The sequence below is a fragment of the Nothobranchius furzeri genome, chromosome 7, assembly GCF_043380555.1.
Source record: "Nothobranchius furzeri strain GRZ-AD chromosome 7, NfurGRZ-RIMD1, whole genome shotgun sequence".
In the NCBI taxonomy this organism is placed as follows: Eukaryota; Metazoa; Chordata; class Actinopteri; order Cyprinodontiformes; family Nothobranchiidae; genus Nothobranchius; species Nothobranchius furzeri.
In genome coordinates, this window is record NC_091747.1 from 65,819,748 (window position 1) to 65,832,622 (window position 12,875).

The window sequence follows — 12,875 nt, forward strand, 5'->3', positions numbered from 1 at the left end:
CTATGTTAAAAAAGCCGGGGCTGGATGTGACAACCTTAGCTAATTACAGGCCCATCTCAAAACTCCCTTTTCTTTCCAAACTGCTGGAGAAGGTCGTGTATTCACAATTGGTTGACTTTATGAACACAAATGATATATGGGAGACCTTTCAGTCAGGGTTCAGGAAAGGTCACAGCACTAAATCCGCTCTTTTAATGGTTTTTAATGACACGTTTTTAGCCTGTGACATGGATAACGATGTCGTCCTACTATTGCTGGACTTATCTGCAGCTTTTGATACAGTCGACCACGAAGTCCTTCTGGACCGACTACAGCATTGGGTGGGGATAACTGGGCAGGCCCTCCAATGGCTTCGCTCCTACCTTCATGACAGGATATTTAGTGTTCAGATGGGTGAGGTGACGTCACCCTGCATGAGACTTCGTTGGGGTGTGCCACAGGGCTCTGTCCTTGGTCCTCTCCTATTTGCAGTGTATTTGCTTCCTCTTGGAGTTCTCCATCGGCATAATGTGAAATTTCATTTTTTTGCTGATGACTGCTAGATCCATCTCCCCCTTCGACGTGGGGAGGATAGATCTCTTTCTCCTTTATTGGACTGTTTGAAGGACATAAAATGTTGGATGGCTTTTAATTTTTTGCACCTGAATGACAGCAAAATGGAAGTCAAAATACTTAGTCCTGGCAGAAGAAATGGCTCAGGTGCTGATATTGACCTTGGCCCATTGACCCCCTATGAAAAGAAAATATTAATTTGGGGATTAAAATTGACTCCTCACTTAATCTTCACACTCACGTAAATACAGTGGTGAGGTCCTGTTTTCTAAATCTGAAACGACTATCCAGGGTCAGGCTTCTGCTGTCCAGAGCACATGTGTTGCATACTTTCGTCCTGTCCCGTCTGGACTACTGTAACGCTCTGTATGCCGGTCTGGCCCAGTGCATGGTTGCACGGCTCCAATTTGTACAGAACTCAGTGGCTAGGTTCCTGACAGGTACTAAATGTCGAGATCACATTACTCCAGTGCTGCCGCTCTGCACTGGCTCCCGGTGCAATATCAAGCTAAATTTAAGATCTTAACTCTTGTTTATAAGGCCCTCCAGGGCAGTGCCCCCTCTTACATTACTGCACTTTTGCACAAGCATGCTCCATCTCAGTCTCTTTGCTCAGCCAAGCAGGGACGCCTAGTGGTCCCTCGGTCGAAATATCGATTGAGGGGTTATCGTGCATTTTCTGTTTTGGCTTCAAGTCTGTGGAATGAATTGCCATTGAGCATTAGGCAGGCGCCGTCCCTTCAAGTCTTTAAGTCTCGTCTAAAGACTTGTTTCTATTTGATTGCTTTTCAGCGCTAGGGTTCATTGAACTGCCCTGACATTATGGTTTTTAATACTCATCAGAACATCAGAGCTTTATACTGGACACTGTGCTCAGAGCAGCTCGCAGCGCAAATGGTGGACAGTGGGTTGAAGATCTGTAGAGGGGTTCGCAACACAGCGCAGAACCACAGCGATGCGGTAAGATTTCCTCCCACTGAAGCGGTCTGGAAACCCGGTCTCTCTGAGGGATGTGTCACTTGGAAAAATGTTCACCGATTATAAAACTTTGGCTGAATAGTGCTTGTTCCCGTCTCCAATGTGGAGACGCATGACGCATCCTGTCTGTCTGAGGCAGAATAGCCTTTTCAGCTTAGAATGCACCTGTAGAGACATTTGATTACGCACAAAGTTTATGTGGAGCAGAAGCGGTCGGTCCACGGCAGGTGAAATGTTCCTAGCGTACTTGAGGTGAAACTGTTTAATTGTAACATTAATATGTTACTGGACACGCTGGCCTGGTTGGTTAGACCGGAGTTTAAAGTGGAAAACACACAAACACACACACACACACTCAAAAATGCACCAACGGGCGTAAGGACCTGTTCTACTGTGCTGTGGTCTATCGTCCACCTGGTCCAAACAGTTCTTTCCTTCAGGAGTTTAGTGACTTTCTATCCTCCACTGTGAAGCTGTCCAGACTGGTGATTGTTGGTGACTTTAACATCCACGTTGATGATCCCTCTGATCATTTTGCCATGAATTTATCCAGCCTTATGGACTTCTTCAGCTTTACCCAGCATGTTTCTGGCCCCACACACACCAGGGGGCACACTCTAGACCTTGTTTTTACCCTGAGTCTAAATGCTGACAGTGTTTGTCCTGAGGATGTTTATATTTCAGATCACCATTGCGTTTTCTTTAACTTGTCAGTTTCTGTGTCCCCACCTCCTGCTCGCCGTATGGTTAGTTCTCGTTTTCTTAACGAGAGCACAGCTAGCAATTTTTCTGCTGCTTTTGATCCACCCTGTTCTTCCGATAATGACCCAGATTCCTTAACTTCTCAGTTTAACGAGCACTGCCTCTCCATTCTGGACAACATCTGTCCTGTCAGAACCAGATCAGTTCCTGCAGTGAACCCTACTCCCTGGTATAAGGACAGCCTTCAGCCTGAAGCGCCAATGCAGAAAAATTGAGCGTTTGTGGAAGAAAACCCATCTCAACGTCCATCTGCTGCACCTAAAGGATCTTCTGTCATCCTTTAACTCTGCAGTCAGAGATGCTAGGGTTTCCTAGTTCTCCAACCTGGTGTCCCAGAGCAAAGGGAACCCCAAGGTGCTGTTTAACACCATCAGCAGCATCGTCTCTCCTGCCTCTCCTACAGCCTCCATCCACTCTGTTGCAGACTGTGAGAACTTTCTGTCTTTCTTTGTGGACAAAGTCAGTAAGGTTAGATCTAGCATCTCTCCTTCAGCCTTATCGCCGCCTCTCCCGACTCCAACCAGGCCCATCATCCTAGATAGCTTTGCTCCTGTTTCTTTGCCTGAGTTAACCAAACTAGTTAACTCTATGAAGACCTCTGCATGCCCCCTCCACATCTTACCCTCATCTTTGTTTAAAAGTGCTTTTCACTCCATCGGTCCCAGCGTGCTTTCTATAATTAATGCTTCTCTGGTCTCTGGTCAGGTCCCTGCTTACTTTAAGAACGCTGTAATCCACCCGCTTCTTAAAAAACCGAGTCTCGACCCCTCTCTCCATAGCAGCTTCAGGCCCATCTCTAAACTTCCGTTCATCTCCAAGATCTTGGAAAAGGTTGTGGCTAAACAACTCACAGCTGCTCTTGATGAACAGAACATCTATGATAGCTTCCAGTCAGGTTTTCGTAGAGCTCATTCTACTGAAACAGCTCTTCTTAGGGTCTCCAATGACCTTCTGACTCACGGTGATGCAGGGGACTGTTCTGTTCTGGTCCTGCTGGACCTGACTGCAGCCTTTGACACTGTTGACCATCACCTGCTACTGGAGAGGCTGAGAGACTGGGTAGGCCTATCAGGATCTGCTCTGGAGTGGTTCTCCTCTTATCTCTCTGAGCGCTCCTTTTCTGTGGCCGTCTCCAAGTTTAGGTCCTCCACCACCTCTCTTACCCATGGTGTCCCACAAGGTTCTGTGCTGGGGCCTATGCTCTTCCTCCTCTATCTGCTTCCTCTTCAGCACATCCTGAGCTCCTTCAAAGGAATCTCCTACCATCTTTATGCAGATGACATCCAACTGTACATCTCCTTTAAGCCCCATGAGATGTCTAAGCTGCAGCTGTTACACACCTGCTTAGACTCTATCAAAACCTGGATGGTGGGAGCTTTCTTCAGCTGAATGAAGATAAGACTGAGATCCTCATCTGTGCCCCAGACAAGCTGGTTCCCAAAGTCAGAGACTCCCTTGGTCAGCTTGCTTCTCACACCAAACCTTCCGTCAGGAATCTTGGTGTGACCTTTGACCGGGCTCTCACCCTGGATTCTCATGTCAGTTCTCTTGTTCGCTCTTCCTTCTTCCATCTCAGGAACGTTGCTAAGCTGAGTCCCATTCTGTCCCACTCTGAACTTGAGACAGTTCTCCACACCTTCATCTCCTCACGCTTATACTACTGTAACTCTCTTTTCACGTGTCTGAGCAGAACCTCCCTGAACCGTCTACAGGTGGTTCAGAACGCCTGTGCTCGGCTTCTGACCAAGTCCTCCAAACACACCCACATCACCCCGCTTCTCCTCCAGCTTCACTGGCTGCCAGTCAACTTCAGGGTTCATTTCAAGATCCTGGTTCTGGTCTATAGGGCCTTACATGGACAAGCACCATCTTACATTGGTGATCTTCTTAGTCCCTACACCCCCAGCAGGTCCCTGAGGTCCAGTGATCAAAGCCTACTGGTTGTGCAGCACCAGGCTAAAGGTCAAAGGTGACAGATAATCTGCTGCTGTGGCCCCCAGACTCTGGACCTCTCTCCCCCTGAGCCTGAGATCAGTGGACTCAGTGGTCTCCTTTAAAAGGCAGCTGAAGACTCACTTGTTCAAGCTGGCTTTTGTATGACCTTCTTCACCACTCTCTCTTTATTCTGCTCTCCCCACCTATTCCACCTTCCTCAGGATCCACTGGTTTCCCTCTTTCCTGTTCACTCTCTCTCTTTCTTAACATTTTTTGTTTTAAATCCCAATAGCCTATTTTTGCTCATTTTAAATTTATTTTAAAACATTTTCTAAATGCTTTTTTATATTTTAACTTTTTTTGTTTTTGTGAAGCGCCTCGTGATTTTTATCTTGAGAGGCGCTTTAGAAATGATATTTTCTTCTTCTTCTTAAAATAATGCTGATGGCGTGGACTAGAAGACAGGTGATGGTTTATGTATTTAAATGATGATCAGGCTGCTGTAAAATGTAATCTCCATCCACATCCAGACAGAATTATTCTCTATTCTGTCTCTATTTTCTCTGCTCTTGTCTGAGCTGACGTAGCTGATGGCGCGGTACCCTTATGAACCGTGAGGTACATATAAGAAGTGCAGTAGAGTTTGAAAAATCTGCAGGGCCACAAACACATTAGGGAAGATGGACTGTAGACTACTGATTAGCCCGTAAACGATCATGGTTCTATTTATATTACATTATTCATGTGGACTCTGCTGGGATTATTTAGAGCTGAGAGGTGCAGAGCTCTGATGGTTGACGCGCTCCAGACAGATGCATTCTGAGAACGGCCACAGTAACATTCTCAAAGTGTCGCCATCTCAAAAACAAATGTAACACGCAATCATGTAGCAGTTTTTCTTTAGTACTGAGAGGAGATGCAGGAAGAGTTAGTTTTTGTACCTGGTGGTTGCAACAAACAGACACCATGGAAGGTAATAAGAAGTGTGGAACAGAAAATTAAATGATTCTTTCAATGTTTAACTCTGACAGGCTGCAGGCGCATCAGTGAGTTTGCGGTGGCTGCGCAGGGGGAGGGGAGGGGGCTGAAGCAGGAACCTTTAAATCTCTTGACGTGAAAGGCAACATTTTTGTTTGCATTCTTGCAAGGAAAGACTGCCTTGTAATTTGAAGTGACAGTGTTTTTTTCATGGTGATAGAGGGCACTTCATTCCTAAATCAATGCAAGCAAGCAGTATTGTTGTATTTGAGTAAGACCTTACCAACGGATGGTCATTAGGGTAAAAAATTCCTGGGAATGCAATTTTTGAACGAGTACTTCATTAGACTGTTCAACCTCCACCAAAATGACGAGCACATCAAACTCCCTAACCCTAACCCATTTCTGCAGGACACCACTGAAACAACAAAAACCTGGTAATCCTTCTCTTGGTGAGAAGCGAGATGTTCTTCATTGAGGAGGGAAGTCCACAAGTGTTCAGCTGGACTAAGCCAATGATTGCATGGATGCAGAGGTTATCTACAGGCATTAGCTTGGCTGTAGAGAGCAGTTTCAGCCATTCAAATCTCAGGGGCTACTAGATCAGCCCTAACCACAACCTGGGCAGAACCACTGCTTCCTCTGGTCTTACAAACACCACAGGGAAGCCTCTGTTTCAACAGTTGGAGTCCATAGTGTGTTCAGATGAAAAGTGTGTGTGTGTGGAGAGTAGATGAAAGGTCACTCATACCCTTTTCATTCTTGCTGGGGTAGATCTTGTTAAAGGGCTTGTAATCCTCTGGAAGGGGAAGGTCCTCGATGGGGTGGAAGTTGAACTTGGCTTCAAAATCATCTAAAAGAGACAAGATGGAAAAGAATAAGTGTAGGCTGGAGCTGCAGAACAGTTCCCAATAACATCTCAGCCCCAAGATGGAAAAGTGACTGAGGGGCTGTAGCAGCACACGGGATGATGAGTGTGAACACCACGCTGAAAGCTGGACATGCACCAGGAGCATGATACTGCTGCCCAGGCGATGAAGTGCGGTTGGGACTGTGGACAGTAGACAAGTTGGGGACAAAGGTACATGGACAAGGAAAAATCTATCTGGTATTCATTCGTGATCTGGATAATTCCAGTACATTCTGCAATGTCTGTGGTTCCTGTTGTCCAACTAGGGTGTACAAATAAAACAAACGTAGCAGCTAACAGCTGACGTTGGGAGACATTTGATCTCCTGTTGCTGAAGCAAGAATCGTGAAGGATTTGGATTTGGTTTATTCTTCTATTCTATTCCTTTTAAGTCCTGTTTTCATTGCCTAATATTCTCATGTTGCTAAAATGCTGTCAGAACGCAAGACTAGCCAGGGATCCCCACTCTTTTCTTGAGATTATTTTCCTGGGCTGTGCAGGAACATTTTCGAGACTTTTTCAGCGGCTACATTACGACTAGTTATCTCCACTAGGGCTGGTGATATACCGATATCATCTTATCAGGATATGGTCTGAAGCAGATATGATACTGTACATATACCATTATATTGATAATTCTAGTTGTGCAAAGATAGTTGTCTTTCACAAAGCCACCTGCTCTCCTCTACCTGCAAGGCAACACGACTAGATCAGAAGTTATCCTCTACTTCAGTTCATACACTGCTACTTTACGAGCTGATATCAGTTTAAAAGTCCAAACTCTCACGGTCATGCTGTAATCACAATCAGTCACTAACATTAGAAAATTAACTATTATTGAACTTTCAAATTCATTGCATCTGCTAACCTAACCATGGAACATTAAACATCTGGTATACATAATGGCATTAATTGATGAGTTATGTGTTTTTGACTCTGAATAATCTTTATTTATCCATCTTGGATAACTTTTACCTTGAGTTCCTTGGTGACGGGGCATGCTTGGGTCCGTGTTTTTGATTGGTTAGGTGTAAGTAATGACTCTAGTATGAAGCTATCTAATAAACTATAATGGAAAATGAAACTTTTATTGATCCATTTTTTCTATTGAACCACATTTGAATGATATATATCGAAATAGAATTATTGTCCAGCCCTAATTACTAAGTTTACAGTTACCACTTAAAATGATTTATTTATAAATTTAGCCATGTTGGATTCAGTTTATTTATGTTACCTTTGTTCGAGTGAACATGCCAGTCTTCTCTGGGCTCTGGTCTGCGTACCTAGCTAAAGCAGCGTGGACAGTGGGGCTCTGCTCTCTGTGCCCATACCCAGTATTGTGATAGAGCTGAGTTTATGACCTTTTTCCTCATTCACACGTTTTTGTTTCTGCTGTCGGACAACAGAACAAGTATGAAAAGTGGAACGTGGCCCGGTAAAGCTACCCATTAGCTGTGGTCATGCTCACTACGGCTCCATTAAAACCAAAGGCACAGCTCTCTGCTGCTCCTCTGTCACCCAACAGAGAGGGAGGAAGATCTCCCCCTCCATATACTGTAATGAAGCAACACTCTGGAACTGAAAGTTGCTAGTTTTGACTCTTCTTTGGATGAATAAATCCTCACGTGGGTCTGAAATCAGTAGATCTAGCACCAAATACAGATGGAAACACTGGGAAGCAGAACTGTTGTAAGGGAATATGCAGTCTGATTTGTCGGTAGTGTCACGTGCAGCTAGGGATGTCCCGATCCGATCACAAGATCGGAAATTGACCTCGATCATGTGGTTTCAGACTGATCGGGACTCAGGCTTTACTTCCCGATCCAAGCCCCGATCCGGACTGGATACTGGGTTCAAATTACAGAGCAACTTGATTCTCCTTAAAGGTTATCAGGCTCCCCTGATGCCCTTAACTTACACACCCAGAAGGAGCACAAAAGAGATCCAGTTTCTACCTACATTATTTATATGGACTCAGCATAGCAGGGATTCTTTAGCGCAGAGATGCAGAGCGGCAGGCAAACCACTGATTATTCATGAACTCCAGCTGCGTTCTGCACACGGCCACAGTAAAGTTTTCTAAGTTTCTAAGTGGCGTCACCAAAAAATATATAATTAACACACAGTCATTCGTGTCCGTTCATTTTCTCTCTGGTAAGTTCTGTCTGTGTTTGAGCATGACGTGTGGACGCGCTGCAGTGCTCGTCACTGGCGCAGCTGGGCAGCACAGCGCAGCGCACACTCCGCTTTATTGCAGTCAATAGATCAATTTGATCTGCTGGTTAAAAAGTTACTTGTGAGGTGAAAAAGAAGGAAGCAGGCAGGAGTTTTTCTGGAGGACTGGGAGATGCAGGAAGATGAGAGACAGACAGGACAGGAAGATAGGAAAATAAAAACCAAGAAAACAAAACAAAGTTCTTAAAAAAATAAAATGTAGGTAGACTGATCCCACTACATGTTTGTACCTGTATAAAGCAATAACCTATCAGCATGTAGTATTTAAAATTCAGATCATCTTCAAAACTTCGTCCCATGCCCAGGGGCGTATCTAAGCATTTTAGGGGCCGAGGCAAAATAGACCCCTGCCAGGTATTTTAAGTTGAAGTGCTATCTGTTTTTATATTAGACTTTTTGTATTTGCAATAAAGTCCAAAAGTGAAGAATTTATGTTATTTATTACTTGATTGTTCAAGCTACCTCACAGAAGTGATCTGTAGTTAAAAATTAAAATAAAAAGGTAATTAAATAAAAAATAAGGAACATTCTGGAACAGTTTCATCCTTTTCTTTCTTTTTTTTATGTATCGAAAGTATCCGATCAGGACTCGGTATCAGCAGATTCTCAAAATCAAATGACTCGGACTCGAACTCGAGGGCAAAAAAACCTGATCGGGACATCCGTACGTGCGGCGCTGTACCGCCTAGATGCAGAAATGGAAGCAGACCAACGCTACAGCCCAATATCGCCCATTGAAGGCAGCTGAAAACAGTCATGAGTTCCTCCACAAGAAAGGAAAATTAGTTTCCACGACAACTCTAATGATCCCAGGACATTTTACTTTTTTTCCCATTTTCCATGACTGGATAATTGGTCCATTATTTTCCAGGTTTTCCACGAGACAGGGGAACCCTGCTATGGCAGAAGCTCCTAAATCCATGATTAAATTATCAATCATAAATAAATGGTAATCTGGTAAACAGTAAACTAGGAGGGGCTAATGATGAGGGCAACTCACCGGTGAAGGATTTTGAGGAGGAGCTGGAAGGAAAACCATTCCGGACAGGTGGAGGAGGGGGAGGAGGTCCTGCTGGGGTCCGAGAGTTTGAGGAGGATGGAGGAGGGGGTGGTTTCCCTCCTCGGCTTTGGGACTCAGAGATAGCAGAGCTGTGGCCCCGATATGGAGGTGGGGGGGGCGGAGCATCCCGTCCACCATTACGAGAAGTGGCGGGGGTACCTGTGATGGCACAACATAGGTATCAGGTAAAATAGTTAAAAATGCCTTTCATTAAAAATCTAAATTACATTTTTTTATTTTAACTGTGTGAACACAACATGACTACTGGGCTAGCATGTGCTGGTGGGATTCACATAACTATTAGGAGGGGTAGAGGTACCTGCAGCCTACCCTCACTAAGCTAAAGCCAATAAGATGCAGGTCACATGAAGCTGACGTCATGACACATTGTGTTGTTAGTGCTGCGCCATTTTTAATGTCCACAAAAGACAATAACAAACTGTGAGACATCTTTGTGCGTTCATTCTGTGTTTCTTCTAACTGCATTGTTTGGTTCTGTTTTAAACAGAAAACAGTTGTTTTACCTTTTTTGCCAACGTTTCATCTACTACTACGGTCTTCTTCAGAGCTCGCCACAGTTGCATGGGATTTCATAAATGACTCCACACTCATATTGTGTTGATAACTGCATTTTTTTCTAACTGTTGTGTATGGTTTTGCAGGTAAGTGTGGAGTCATATATGAAACACCATACATAAGAGAAACCAGACACCAACTCAACACATGAACAACAGAACATAGAGTGTGAGAAGGAAACAAGCCGAAGACTCAAAAGAGCAGCACAACAAGAAGCAGAAAGTACAATAACGAAATCAGCTGTAGCCGACCGCTGCACAAGGGAAAACACATAATGGACTGGGACAGTACACGGATCATCAACAACAACATATAAGATGGATTAAGGAAGCCATAGAGACAAGGAGACATGGGCACAGGACCATGAACAGAGACGATGGAGATTGGAATACAACTCTAAACCATGCCATGGATACAACCGGCTCCAGAAAACAGAAAACTGGCACAGGTCAGTAGATCTTAAAATTTTAATCAGAGAGATGGACATGTTTGACATCTGGAGGGATGTCACGGCATCAGACGCAAATTCCTCTTCCGGTCTGCATTCTGGGAATCAAAACTAGGAATAAAAACTTTTAACAATTCTGGGAAAAACTAACAGGTGGAATCAGTTCCAATCGATGCTCGATGCCCAACCCTAGTGCTATATAAATAAAGTTTGATTGATTGATTCCATCATACTGCACTTTGCCTGGCAGACCTTGGAGCAAGGGTCCCACCCTAACCCTAACCCTGACCCCCTTCATCAATGAGACATGGGTCACGTTAGACTACATCCTGCGAGCGGCCCGAGGTGTCGCCCTGCTGTTGGGAAGAGGTATGGCCTCGACGTTAGTGGCTCAGAGACACTTGTGGCTGACCCTTTCTAATGTCCCCAACAGGGACAGGGCTAACTATCTGGAGAAGCCCGACTCCCCCAGTGGCCTGTTTGGATAGTCTCTCAATGTTATCCAGACAAAGTTCGAGGCCCAGCGGAAACAGACTGAAGTGCTACGCTCCATCACCCCAGGCGAGAAGGGTGGCGCATGGCACCTGGGTCTGACAGGAGGAACCTGACCTCTCCTCTTTCACCTCAGAGGAACGCCTCGACAGCAGCAGTGAAGGGCTCAGTTACAGCTCGGACCCCGTCTCTCCCTACTCGCCATTCGGCCTGGAGTAAAGGCCCTCCTGGAGGCTCACAGAAATGCTCTGTGAGCCGCAAGAAAAAACCTCAGTTGGCCTGATCCTGGGACCGACCTTGCTCGGGCTTTGGACCCTGTTGGGCTACAAAACCCCAGTTTTCTATGGTTGGAATGGCCCGGTTCAGCTATGGTTCAACCCCACATTCCAAAGAGACTTTGTTTACCGCTTCCAGGGGGCGAGTTTAACGGTTTCCAGAAACATGCACAGAATAATGTAATAAAGTCTGCTGTTTGCACTCGAAAATGTATGGATGCAATGTGTCTCAACAATGCTTCTCAAATTGGCCTCATAAAGCTGCGTCAATCCGCTTAGCTGGTGAACGACACCTCAATTTTCACATCAAATCTTGCCTGCAATCGGCCTGTGCAGGAGTGGGAAAAGCTGTTTTCTCCCGCTCTGCTGGAGAACAGCACCTTTCCTCCGGTAGCAGGCATGAACCTCCCCTTCCGCTAGAGGGCAGCAGCTCCCCCACCCGGACGTCGTAGCTACAGGAATCCCAGAGTCGTAGTTCCCTTTGAATTCAGATTTCTAATCCAGCCATGAGATGCAACCAGGGTCTGCAGATTAGACCAGTTCCACGTCTGAGGTGTTGCCGTGTCTGATATCATTCGCAAGTGTTGCAGAGCGATTATGACTTTGGTCAAAAGAGAGAATGATTCCAAGTGCTTGCTGGAGAATTGATCAGATCAGGAAGTGATCCTTGTATTTATTAAATGTTGACAAATTTAGACAAATCATAATTTGATAAGTTTAAAGGCGTTACCAAAGACTTCAGAGAATAACTCCCTCACTAAGATGAGTGGCTAACTCTTAGTGTGAAGTGAAAATGTTATAACAGTAATGTGGAGCAAAAATGTTAAACATTAATAATAATGATATAGTGATATTGTATTCATACTGATAGATTAAATTACTAGTATCAGCAATTACTGATCTGGTGTAATTTAAGATTTGAAATGAATCATTACAGGAAAAATATTGATTTTAACCCACAATGTAAAGTGTAGGACACATTATTCAAACACTTAATTTACACTGGATTTAAATAAATTGTTCATTCAACAAAATGAGGTTTTTAAAAAGTAATTTCTGACAAGAAAGATGAGCTTTATTCAGAGAGTAAAAGTCTTGTCTTCTGCTTGAGACCTTGGCTTTCCAGCTGAGATAAGGGGCTAGGAGAAGGACTTACTATGTTTCATCTCGTCTTCTTCCGCCTATCTGGGTCCGGGTCGCGGGGATAGTGCGCCAACTAGGGAGTTCCAGACCATCCTCTTCCCGGCCACCTCCACCAGCTCCTCCGGTAGGACCCTGAGACAATGTGTCCTGCGTCCCAGTTGTCCCACAAGTGTGGGCAAGATGGCGCCAGTGTTTTTGGCCAGCTGTCCACCTCGCGGTCTCCTCCTATTGTTTAGGGTGATATTTCTGAACTTTCTTTCCCCCATAATTGCAATCATTAAGTATGATCGCTCTACTCTTTTGGACATACGGTTGGAAATGTGCCTTTCTCCACCTGCCGTGAAGGAATTCCATCATACCTCTTGCCCGCTGCTCCCTGGACATCCTCTCTACCTGTGTCGGATGCCGTGTTGCTTCCGTGGTTGGAAGCGTCGCTGTCGCGGCTGTCGAGCCGGGCGACTGGTGAAGCTTAGAGGTTTTCTGGCCCGCTCACCTGCCTCCTTCAGGATTTCTATCGGCGTGGGGCCC

At 45.0% G+C, this 12,875-nt stretch overlaps 1 protein-coding gene across 6 annotated transcripts in view; it reads right to left on the reverse strand.

Annotated features, from left to right (window-relative positions):
- wipf2b (WAS/WASL interacting protein family, member 2b) overlaps positions 1–12,875 on the reverse strand; it is a 139,356-nt gene that overhangs the window by 11,936 nt on the left and 114,545 nt on the right. For all 6 annotated transcript variants that reach the window (XM_070553575.1, XM_070553573.1, XM_070553574.1 and 3 more), the window contains 2 exons: positions 9,354–9,572; positions 5,957–6,058 (listed from right to left, as the gene is read on the reverse strand). In XM_070553575.1, coding sequence (XP_070409676.1) covers positions 5,957–6,058; positions 9,354–9,572 — 321 coding nt within the window. The remainder of the gene's footprint in view (positions 1–5,956; positions 6,059–9,353; positions 9,573–12,875) is intronic.